The sequence below is a fragment of the Microtus pennsylvanicus genome, chromosome 13 (assembly GCF_037038515.1).
Source record: "Microtus pennsylvanicus isolate mMicPen1 chromosome 13, mMicPen1.hap1, whole genome shotgun sequence".
Classification (NCBI taxonomy): domain Eukaryota; kingdom Metazoa; phylum Chordata; class Mammalia; order Rodentia; family Cricetidae; genus Microtus; species Microtus pennsylvanicus.
The window spans coordinates 62379974-62392218 of record NC_134591.1 but is presented as its reverse complement, the minus strand read 5'-3'; the positions used below and the strand labels follow the sequence as shown (position 1 = coordinate 62392218).

At 56.7% G+C, this 12245-nt stretch overlaps 1 protein-coding gene across 1 annotated transcript in view; it reads right to left on the bottom strand.

The window, feature by feature from the left end:
• Positions 1 to 406: 406 nt before the first annotated feature.
• Positions 407 to 12245, bottom strand: part of Sdc3 (syndecan 3) — a 33067-nt gene continuing 21228 nt past the window's right edge. Inside the window, exons 2-5 of the mRNA XM_075944708.1 lie at positions 9198 to 9315; positions 7216 to 7838; positions 4608 to 4896; positions 407 to 4003 (exon numbers count right to left, since the gene is read on the bottom strand). Of these exons, the coding sequence (XP_075800823.1) occupies positions 3837 to 4003; positions 4608 to 4896; positions 7216 to 7838; positions 9198 to 9315 (1197 nt within the window). The 3' untranslated portion in view covers positions 407 to 3836. The remainder of the gene's footprint in view (positions 4004 to 4607; positions 4897 to 7215; positions 7839 to 9197; positions 9316 to 12245) is intronic.

Here is a 12245-nt window from a genome sequence, read left to right as displayed (position 1 = left end):
CCCAGAGCCGAGACAGGGGAATGCCACCACCTGGATACAAGAATGAGCATATCATGCCCCAAGGCACAGCCTCCTCCTGCCTGGCTCCCGTTTCCACATCCTTTAGGCCAAGATGTTCTTGGTGGCCTGAACTTGGAGTCTTCCCCCCCCTGGGGGGGTGAACCACAACCCCCACCCAACCACAATCACACACAGCCACACAATCACACACACCCTCACACACAGCCGCACTCAGCACCACTTCCCCTCCATTCAACAACCACAGTTTTCACCTCAAGGCTCTCAGCAGGACACTAATCCATTGCCCCTGGGTCAAATTCTCCCTCTCCCCAAAGGGACAGTGGCTGAGGCGCAAGGTGAACCTCCCAAGCGACCTGCTATTAATCTCACACGTGGACCACAGAGCATCTTTTCAGCTTAATTTTATTTCCTCTTATAAATGGGCACAGCACAGGGAAATGTTAAAAAAACAAACAAAACAAACAGAAAACCAAACAAAGCAAGTCGTGTCCTTCCCAAGGCAGGGGTGGATGGGCACCCGCGGTGGGGTGGACCTGGCCTTGGAATCTTTATCCAACTGTCTTTCCTCCATTTCTTATTTAAATTTTGGCCATGAACTCAGGACAGGGATGGTTAATAAACAGGTTATAGGGGAAGAAAGGGTAGGCAGAGCCTGGGGAGGGGAGGAAACCCCGTGCCTGGTTGCCCAGGGGCTGGGGGGGGGCTCTGTACAGGAGAGAGGATGAACCAGTGGGGGGACACTGTCTCGGGGGGCTCTCTGGAGCCACACTGTCTACGAAAAGTATATACATGCATTCACCACGCTGGGGCCAGGCACACCCAAGCACCCAGAGGGCACCTGGGGGAGGCCAGGCCATCAGCCCCTCAGATGGTGACTCCAGGGCCCAGTTTGGGCATCTCTGTAATCTGTACAGTGTGGGCTTCTATTTACAGACACCAAGGCTGGGGAGGCACATCCCAGGGGAAAGCCAGGACAGCCTAGGCAGCCACCCCTGCCCTGAAAAGCAATGCTGGCTCTGCTCTCTGTGGGAGCCCCAGTCTGTAGGCCTGGTGGACAGCTAAGCTAAGCCTAGGGGGTCTGGCCCCAACTTCCTAAGCTCTGCAGGTCTGCCTAGCCAGTCCTGGCTGTCACCCACATGCCTCTGGCAATCAAAGGTGATCAACCTTGCACATAGAGTCCCTAGTCTGGCCCCCCAAGAGAGACGAAGCCTAGATCTGCGGCTCTCTGGCCCCAGCTTGTCTTGCTCTCTTGGAAAAACCAGGACCTGGAGAGGTCCAAGACATATCCACTCCTCCCATTCAGAATGCACTTTTCTTCCAGGCATGCCAGCGTCCTGAACACCTTCCCAAGAGCACTGAGGTGTCTCTGGACTCGTGTGGGCAGGCTCTGTGCGTACCTTGTTTCTGGGGTAGGGTGAGGACCCTGCCCCCACATTGCACTAAAAAGGAGCCTCAGTTCACCCTTTGAACAGAGCTCTCCTAAATCGTCCTGGCCTCATCGGGCTGCTCCAGGGCATTTGGGCTGCTCACACCGCTAACCTTCAGGTCAGATTTCACCAGCCTAAAGCCTAGACATAGGCCTTGGTGCCTGGGCCCCATACATGAGGACCACAGCCTCTTCTTTCAAATGCAGAGGACACAGGAAAGTGCTGGCACCAGGAGGCCAAACCCACAGCCCCAAGGCCAGAGCCACCCTGAGGTGTGAGAAGTGGGCTCTGGCTGGGGGTCTCCTGCCCTGGTACTGGTGTCCCAGGGGGCTGAGCACCTGGAGGCTGCCTCCCGTAGCTTCCCATTCTCCCCACCAAAGCTCCAGTCCCCAGGAGGGCAGCCAGGAGTAGGGGGTAGGGGCAGGGGCACCGGCTCTCCTCTGCTCCCTACCCAGCACTCCTGCTTCAGGGAAGACCTTGGCCAAGCTCCCTCCTCCCGGTCACAGGCCTAGGACTCTGACTTCCCCTCCTCAAGGTCTGGGCCAGCTGGCTTCCTTACCAAGCTCTAAGCCCCATCAAGGGCGTCATGGGGTGTGGAAGACAGAGCAGAGCCTGAGAGTGGGAGCCCTCCCACCCCAGAAAGACAAGCTGTGTTGATGGCCTAGATCCTGCCTCCACTGCCCAGATGTGGGTCCTCATTCTAAGTCCGCTGTCGAGCTATCTTTAAAAGGAAACAGAAATAACAGGTGGTCACCTGACTGAACCTGGGACATGTGTGAGAGATGGGGGAGGGGTGCTGACCAATCATAACCTAAGCCCTGTCCCTTTGGAGAGCTCTCATGGCACACCCCCTTCCCCAAGAGAATGGTGACTTGACATTTAAAATATCTCTGAAACAACCCCACTTCTAAGGGTAACAAAGACAGGAAGGTAGACTTGGGGCCTGTGACACCCCTGTCCCCATCGACTGCTCTCAGGGCCTACAGCAATGGGATGAGCCTGCTAAGCTGTGGGTCCATCCAGTTGTAGCCAGAACTGCCAAGCTGCCTGGTCAGTTGTGTCCACAGAGGACCCAGAGTGGGTAGGCCTTGCCAGGCCAGGGCAGGGGACACAGAGGGCCTGGGCAGAGGCCCACCCTCACAGGCACTTTGGAGACATGTGTCCTGGGAGGCAGAGACGGCTCCTGGCTCAGAGCAGAAAGGAGATACATGGAGACCAGGGACAACCCACACAGCTCCTTGGTCATGGGAGAACCTAGCTCCCTTCCCAGCCTTCAGCCTGGCTTGGGGCTTCAAGCCTTCTTCCTTCAGATTTGGCTGGTGGAGGCTTAGCCCCAAACCTCCCTCCCTGTGAGCCCCAGAGAGGAGAGAGACTGCACCTGCGTGGGATTGTGTCTGATGTCAGCCGGGATCAGTATCAGTGCGGCTGGTGTGGGTGACATGGTGGGGACCGAGTGGAGTAGGGGGTGACTCTGGGGGACCCAATATGGGCTGATGCCTACAACTTGGCCCTGCCTTCCTCGGCGACCCAGATGGTTAGAGGAGCCGGGTGCAGGACCAAAGGGTGGGTGTAAAGAGACAGAGCGGGAGGAAGGTGGCGTGGTCCCCACTGGTGATGATGACAGTGGCCTGCATGGCAGAAGCGGCAGGGTGTCAGCGTGGCGAGAAGGAGGCGCATGTGTGTGATGTTTCACTGGCTGGGTGGTCAAGACTGGTGTGTGTTTGTCTCCTGTGTGACGCAGAGCAGTGACTGGCAGGGGCTCTGTGGCAGCCCCTCTCAAGGGGGACACCAGAGTGGCCTCCCTCACCACTAGATGCCCTGTGCACTGAGGAAGCCCTTTCCCTGGGAGGCAATGCAGAAAGAGGTGCAGCCTGGGAACGTGTGCACCGGGCAGGGGAGAGAGAGGGGACAGTGACCCCACAACGAGCTCAGGTTGGTGACAAAAGACACCTTCCCGCCCAGAAAGGCCTTGGGACAGCAGCTCAAGGCTGCAGCAGCTGATTGTGATTTGGGGGGCTAGATGTGCCATGTCTTGGTCCAGGAAGCCAGCATGGCAGCCTCTGTAGCAAGAAGAGGACATCAGCAAGCATTGTGGGCCATCTTAGCCCTGGCCCTGCCCCTGTTTCTACCAACAACTCTGGGTGGTGCTTCCTTCCTCTTGTCCAGGGGACACAAGATCGATCCTGAAGGCCCAGGCTGGAGGGAGTGGAACTGGAGAGGAGCTCATAAGGGCACAGTCTGGGGCAGATGGCAGCGCCCCGTTCCTTATGTGTTATGCTGGCAGCCTGGGCAGAAGGAGGCAGGGCCAGGCTCCTTCCCAGGCCCAGGCTGGGCTGTTGTGGGGGCCGAGGACTGGGCAAGGTGGCTGCAGGAGGCACTGTGGCTCTGCTAAGCATAAAATTCCTCCTGCTTGTCAGGCTTCTGGTACGTGACGCTCGCCTGCTTGGGCTCCTCCAAGGTGTAGCTGCCCTCGTCCTTCTTCTTCATGCGGTAGATGAGCAGTGTGACCAGGAAGGCAGCGAAGAGGGCGCCCACCACCCCGCCCACGATCACGGCTGTGAAGAAAGAGACAGAGGTCAAAGGCCCGAGGCGGCTTAGAGGGAGAGGGCGCGAGCAGGCTAAGGACCGTGGGTCTGGAGTCACCTGCTATTTCCAACTCCTATCCAATGACTCAGCACACTGGTAAGAACGTCCCTAGGAGGGAGGCAGGTGCCCTGGTCCTTGTCAGTGTCAAACATCATAGGTTGTCTTTCAGATGAAACCTTAGAACCATCCGGAAGGAAAGGCCCCGTCCCCTACACTGCCAGACCGACCTCCCACTGTCTCCATGAGGACATGGGAGATTCCACCAGGGAATCTTGAATCAAGGCCTTGGGTCAAGCTGGGTCAAAGGTCAAGCCAAAAGACAGGGCAGAGATTAGCACCGAGTAAATATGTCGTACAGGGTCAATCGGGCGACTCCAAAAAGCAGGAGTCCAAAGTCTGTCTAAGGGAGGGTCACAGGGTATCAGGAAAGTTTTAGAGGGAGGGAAGAACGCAGGAGGAAGACGGAGAGAGGAATGGGGGAGATTCTGGGGTAAAGTCCCTGCTCTCCCTTCCCGGGTACCCACCCCCTGCCCTGTGCCCCTCCCCCACCCAAAACCTGGAGCCTGGCCTTACCTACGAGCACCTCCTTCCGCTCTAGGATGCTCTTCTGAGGAAGCTGGGCCGCTGAGCTGCCTGAGTCAATGGCGTTGTCATGGAGACCAGGGCCTGGGCGGGCACCTTTGGGCAGTGTCCCCAGTGGAGGTGAGGGCTTGGCCGCAGCTCCTCCCACGGCCACCACTTCATTGGCTGTGTCGGGCTGTGTGGTCTCTTCCTGCAGCTCAATGTCCCCACTGGGCCCTCCGCTCGCCGGCACCTCTGACTCTTCCTGGGTCGTGGTCAGCAGGGACTCTGGAGTCGGAGTCTGTAGATGGGGTGGTATGACCTGGGGTTAAGACCAAGCCCTCCCAGGATGCTCCACACACAAACCTTCACCACGCCTCCACCAGGTGGGGCCAGCACTTACCATGCTCAGACCTCAGTGCACTACAAAGAAGGGATGAGTGGTGAACAGGCCCAGAGAGGTTGGGTGACTTTCTCAAGGACACACAGTAAACACAAGGTGGAAGAAGAACCAAAATCTAGACCTATCTAACTCCAGAGTCTGTGCTTCCAATCACTGGACCTCATATTGCTGCTGTCAGGCTGGCCACATCCTGTCCCCATCCTGTCCCCATGACTTCCTCTCCAGCTGCCTTAGAACAATCCTTGGTAGATTCCTGTCCAGGAGTAGGAGTTGTCGGGGGCCTGCTAAGCCTGGCTCTCTCCCCACACATAAGTTGGTCCCTTTACCTGGAAGCCAGTCCCTGAGCAAAGCTGAGGGAGTATGAGCTGGTATCCCCAAACTGAGCGGTGTACAGCTCCACACTGCCAGTGAGAGCAGCCGGGAGCTGAGGGGAAGACGCTGGTCTGCGGGGACTGCTGGGGGAGGGGCACAGCTGCTTCATGAGGGTGTGGTGAGGGTGGACTTCTCACAAGGCTACACCTGCATCTGGTTCTGGGCTCCATGGCTTGCTATTGTTTCCTCTTCCTGTGAGGCCCCCTCTCTGAAGGAAGGCCCTGGGACTGTGTCCCATAGGGCTGGCTGGGGCCCCAAGAGGGACTGCAGGGCTCCAAGGGCAACTCCTCAGCCTCAGGGCCCCTGTGAAGTTGATGGCAGGGTTCTCTGTGGCTCTCCAGAGTCATCATGTCTCCTTCCAGCCCTGGACATACACACACTGTTTTTCCAGACAGGGTTTCATGTAGCCTAGACTGACCTAGAACTGGTTACATAGAAAAGGGCAACTTTAAACTTCTAATCCTCCTGCCTCCACCTCCCAGGCGCTGGAATCACAGGCCTGTGCCAGCACACGACTTCCTTTGCACGTTCGTGGTACAAACGCCAGGCTGTAGCCCCTGGAGTCTTCCTCCCCTAATGGTCCACAGTCCCCCTGCCCTTCTCAGCCTAACCCTAGCCCTGGAGCCCCTGTTTCAGGAGCCCCCAGTTCCAGGAGCCCCAGCTCCAGGAGCCCCCAGCTCCAGGAGCCCCAGCTCCAGGAGCCCCAGCTTCAGGAGCCCCAGCTCCAGGAGACCCCAGCTTCAGGAGCCCCAGCTTCAGGAGCCCCAGCTCCAGGAGACCCCAGCTTCAGGAGCCCCCTGCCAGAATTTGAATCCTGATTCAACCATTACCTGAGGGACCTAGAAAAATGACTTCCTCTGCCTCACCTGTAAAGAGGTGATGACATCACCATGATGGAGGGGTGGTGGAAGTACTCAGGAACAATGCTGTGCACCTGGAAGCCAGGTGTTCCCCCTCAGCACCCACTCAGTCACCCTCAGCTCATGCTGATGACAACAACCATGTCGAAGGTGACCGTGATAACGGCTGAGCACCCAGTTGGTTCTAAGAACAGCCACGTGTCAGGAAATGCCATCTGCAAACAATGGCAGGCCTCTCTCTCCTTGTCTCTCTCTGTCTCTGAAACAGTTTTTCTGTGTAGCCCAGGCTGACCTGAACTTGCAGCAATCCTCCTGCCTCAGCTTCCCAGTGCTAGAATAACAGGTGTGTGCCACCACATCCACTACCTTCTCTGGTCTTTCCCTCAAAGATAAAGAGTTGAAGGCATAGAAAGGACCAAACACCAGCTCATTATGTCTCAAGATTAAAAAAAAAAAAAAGATGGCAGAGGGTTTAAAATTTAGACTGACAACCTCTTTTTTATTCTTTGTTCTTTGTTTGCTTCGTTTTGTTTTGAGACAGGGTCTCACTATGTAGCTCTGCCTGGAACTAATCTGTAGGACAGGCTGGTCTCGAACTCACAGAGATCTGCCCACTTCTGTCTCCAAGTACTGGGATTTAAGGCATGTGCCAGCATGCTCTGGCAAGCCTGGAAATCCCTTAATACTCGCCAGACCTGAACCCCCAGCTAGGTCCACCCACCATTCCCCAACTCCAACCCACAAATCCACCTAATCCCCTATTGGTATCTTGGCTCAATAGTAGCCACACCCACCTGTCCTGGCTCTCTGACCTCACACCCCACCCCACCCCATCCAGAGGCTCACACTCCCCAACCCCATCCAGAGGCTCACACTCAGCATAGACACCAGATGCACCTTGCCTGGCTCACCCCTGGCACCTCCCAGTCCCTGCCCAGCCCACCTCTGCTCACTCTGCACGAACACCCTCTTCCACTCTTCTCACCTGAGCCACCTCTGTCGGTCCAGGAGCAGTGGTCCCCAACGGCAGGGTACTCCTCTCAGCAACATCAGGCTCCTGGGTGGTGACTGGCCGAGGAAGGGCTCGTGGCCTCGAGGTAGCTGTGCTCACCAGCCTAGGTGTGGGGGCCTCCGTGTCCAAGGCAGCCACAGTAGTGGGCGGTGAGGGTGCCGGTGGGGTAGTGGCCTGGGCTGTGGCAGCTGTGGTCAGGGGAAGAGGCAGCAGCCCCTGTAGGCTGGTGGTCCTTACGTCAGCGGTGGTGGCCGTGGCAGGGGGTACCGCGGGAGTGCTAGCGGCAGTGGTGGCTGCTGTGGCAGGTGCCGTGGCCATGGTAGGGGCCCCCGTGGTAGTGGCAGCCGTGGTAGATGTGGTGATGGAGATGGTGGTGGCTTTCTGGCTGGGTTCTTCCAGGACTTCTGTCACCTCTGTCACCAGCGGGGGACTGGTAACTGGTTCCGGGCTGGGGTGCTCAGAAAGGAGGTCCTCAAACGGGGTATCCACAGGCTGGATATCTGTCGTGGGGAGCACGGCAGGCGCAGTGGGTGCAGCCAGGGTCATGTCGGGAACGAACCGCATGGCTGTCTCAAGGCCAGACTCCTGCTCGAAGTCTGAGGGGAGTGGGGAGAGGGAGAGCCCTGGGGAGTGGGTGCTCCTCACCGCGAGATCCCCAGGCAGCACTGCCTTCCCAGCAGCACATCCCTCTCTAACCAGTTTCCCCAGGAAAACAGGAGAGAAAGGAGGTGGTTTGATCAGATGAGTTAGCCTGTGCCTAGCCAAAATCCGCGAGAGGGCCACCTCTTCCAGGCAGTCTGCTCTGACTCTGCCAACCCACTCTGAGACCTAGAGACTGGTGAGTAAAGCCTCTGCCCTGTAACTCCACTCACAGGACAACGAGGCCTGGCTCTTGGGAAGGGCCAGAGGCAAGGACATGTCCCATACAAACTCAAGGCAGTAGGGACACTGAGTCATCCCGCCTCCCAGGCATAAGCAGAGGACCAGAGGGGATGAGGGCGTCTTGAGGGACATTTCCCCATTTCCCAGGTCACATAAATGATTCGGGTAGGGATAAGATAAGAGACTGGGAAGGGGAGAGAGGAGCGAGTGAGGAGATGTGAGGAGCGGCCAAGGGGAGCCAAGGCCGTTGAGGGCTGAGCAGGCGGAGAGAGTAAGAGCAGGGAAGGGAGCCTTCAGAGGAGGGTACCACGTTAGTGAGGGAGCAGTTTGAAACAGCAACTCCAGGGAGGCCGGAGGCAGAGCTGGAGCAGCCAGCTCAGGAGCATGAGCCTGGGACAACCTCATTAGACACCCGTCCTCTGGCTGGGCCCATTTCGGCACCCTCTCTGATCCCATCTTCAGGGCCACACTGACTCCTGTCCCCACCTCCCAAGGCCTCTGAGAGGAACGTAAACTCCTCAGCAAGTAGGAAGATTGGGGGGCACCGCAGGAGTCAGAAGTCACCCAACTGCCTGATAACAAGGTTGGGGTAGAGCTGCTAGATCAATTTGGTACCCCAAATTGCCAAAGGCAGGAAGGTAGACGGACATCAGTGTCTGACCCATAGCTGATTGGCCTTCCCCACGACAGCAACCCAATCCCGGGTCCCTGAGGCCCTTTAGTAGCTCTGTCCTCACCCTGAGCTTGGCCACTGCTGATGGATCCAAGGGGCCACCTGCTCTAGACTAGATCAAAAAGTCATCCCTGCTGAGGACTTCCCATGTCCTCCATATGTAGTTAGTGCAGAGGCCCCAGCATTGGGGAGAGGCCTAGGTTGCACACACAGACACAGAACAAGAGTCCCAGGCTCTGAGAGCTTCCCAAGATTACTCCCTCCCAGAAGGATGCTCTGCCCTTTTCCTTCTTGAGGTCTTGACCTCCATACAGTGACAAGATTCACTCAAGTGGCCTTAAAGGCTCCTGGACTGGTACTAGATGCCTGAGACAGGCAGGGAGACCTGGGGATTACTTACAGCCAGAGCCAGACCCCGAGTAGAGGTCATCCAGTTCATCATCGGGAAACGAGTCGTCGTCCCCTGAACCCTCAAGGTCCACCGGCCTCTCAAAGTTCTCGCTGCGCCAGCGTTGAGCCTGGGAGGGTGCAGACACACACGGGGCTAGGCACCCAAAGCATTGGCCTGTACAGGCCCAAGAGACAGCAGGCACATTCACGGGCAGAGTGACCCTTATGTGCTCCAGAGAGCTGGGTGTCAGTGGGTAGCCACTTCCCACCTACCCAAGGCCATGGCAGCAGGGCTCTCCCTTACCAGCCAGCTGCCACTAGGTACCACCGGCTGCCTGCACCACAGCAAGGGGCCCCTTACACAGGATGGGCTCAGAGCACACAGTGCTGAGTCTGAAACCAAGACAGGTTGCTTGCAAACGGGGCAGGTTTTCCATTCCCTTTGTGCTTTAGTTTCCGCATTCAGCAGACGAAAAGTGGCTCCTCATGGAGCACAGTGACAAGAATACCCTGGCATCCTGCAGACTCAACACAGGTCCACAGTCACCTCTGTGTGAAGAGCACCCACCGACAAGATCCCAAGGAATCCTCAAGATGGACTGGGAAGGGGGCAGGCACCAGTCCAATCCACAGTTGAGAAAATTGAGGCTCTGCTGCTCAGAGGGCTAGGAGTTAAATGAGGTTTGGGATCCAAATAGTACCCCAAATTGCCAAAGGCAGGAAGGTAGACAGACAGTGCTGGGGTCCGGGAGAGAAGTTCTAGAATAGGGGAGAGGAGGCTGCTCACAGAGCCAGCCCCAGCTTGTCCCCTAACAGAATGTTAGCTCCTGCTTGCCTAATCCCACAACATATGCGGGCCCAGCATCTGCTCGGGTTCCACGCTTCTACTTCCAGGGGTCAGTAGACTTCTGCTAGGGTCTAGCTCCCCAGGCCTATGACCCCTTCAGAGTCGGAACCTAGGAAGCCTGGAGCTGGCACTGCCAGCTCTAACTGTACCCCCTCCTTAGAAACCCATAGTTGCAGCCAGCACTCAGGACCTCAGAGACAGGTATGTGGACTCCCTAAGTGGCCCTGATGTGCTGTGTACCCTGGCCATGGTCCCCACGCTGGTGTGAGCTCGAAGCCAAGTGCATTTACATCTTACAACTGAAATCCAGAGAGAAAGGTACACAGGCAAGGGAAGCTGAAGACATCCTGGGGTGGTCAAGGCAGCTGCCTCCCTCAGACTAGCCCTGACTGCCCTTCAGCTTCACCTAGCACCTTCCACAGCTCCTGGTCCCTCATTTCTTCTCAGTCATACTGGTCTCTGCCTACAGCATCCTTCCAACTTCCACCTCCAAAGTCACATCTGAAAAGCATCCTACGCTCCCAAGTCATGACGCCTGATGCTCATGAGCAGTTTTGCTTTGAAGTACTGAAGTCGAGGGCTGTCCCCGTTCACCCTCTATAAAGGATATGCTCTACGAGGAGGGGCTGCATGTCCAGCAAGGTTCCTGGTACTGAGTAGGCTAAGGACAGAGTTGGAGTTAGGAGACATGTTTAGCTCCTGGGGGCAGCATTGGAGCTGGGATGGCTGGGGGTGGGGCTGAGAAGTCACAGAGGGCCCCGTGTCTAGCCAGTGGGTGGGTTTCCCTTGGAAGTCAATCATTTTCCAGAGCAATTGCACGTGACAATGAAAACCGATCCCAGGGATCAGGAGGTCTCAGTTAGTGCCTGGGTATCAGCCCCAGCTATCAGGGGGTAGGCAGGAAATTGTGCAAGCAAGGGGAGGAACTAAATAGGCACAGCATTTTGCACTCAGCATCTCACACCCCTGCCACTCATGGGCCCTGGTACACCAGCACCTGCTCCAGAGACCCAGCCAATCCAGCCAGGGCAGGGAGCCAGGAGGTACCCCTCACACACACACACACACACACACACACACACACACACACACACACACACACATGCACGTCTGGAACTAATGAATTAATCAGTATTTACTTTCTACCAGTGAGTCACGGGGTGGAACAATTAGTGTAATTGTCCCTGTGACTAATCACTGGGTCTTCCTCCTTTGTCAAGATCCCAGGAGCTCAGAGCAAGCCCGTCATCATCAGCCAGCTCACCCCTGCCCAGCACACAGGCCCCAGGTCCTGGGGCTGCAGGAGCCACGTGCTTCTGAAAGCTAGAGTCTCTTGGGGGCTTCGAATGCCCGTCCCACTAGCTGTCCAGCCAGAAGTCGGGTATCACAGCAGGATGGGGACTTTCTCTCCTTCAAGACAGGTTAGGTTCTAAGAGATCTGTCATTCCAGACACCTCAAAACAAGAGTGAACACAGGTGCCAAAATGGGGGACTTAAGGTTTCTCGGTGGCCAACGTAATACCAGCCACCAATACTTTTCAGAAGGGCTTGCATAAACCTAGAAACAGCTCCAAAGCCACAGAGACCCTGCCTGTGACACAGCCAGAGACACAGACATGCACCAATACACACTCACCTAGAGGCAGCCACTGAAGGCAGCATGCCGGCATGCCTTTGGGGGCATTGAGAGAAGTGGGGTGTTCCATGCAGCTCCGAGTTCAGAAAAGAGCATATAGCCTCTCATGAACCTATCAACCTCCACTCAGGTAGCACTCACCTAGATACTATTCATCCTGGCTCAGTAGCCATTGACATGACAACGGTTGCCATGACAACCATATTCTCCATAGTTAAGGACCAGAAGCTGCAGCTCCCCCACAGGGTTGGAGAGTGTGGGAGAGGGAGATGGTGAAGGATCAGAGGACAGCAGGGATGGAGAGGGGGAAGGCCAGAGCAGGCAGGCCTGGGGAGAAGGGGAGGTGAGAAAGAGAGAGGGAAAATTCTCACATCTCAATTTAGCCTCACACTCATCAGAGGCTTCTGGGGAGAGGCAGCCTCAGTGATTTCCCAAACATGCCTCCTCCACCAGACACCCTTCCTCCATGATGAGCTGATAGCCCAGTCACCCTGAGGTCACCCTGGGGGTCTCCGCAAGATAAAGGCTGCAAAAATACTGGGGATGCTCCTAGCTCACTCCCAGGGACAGCAGAA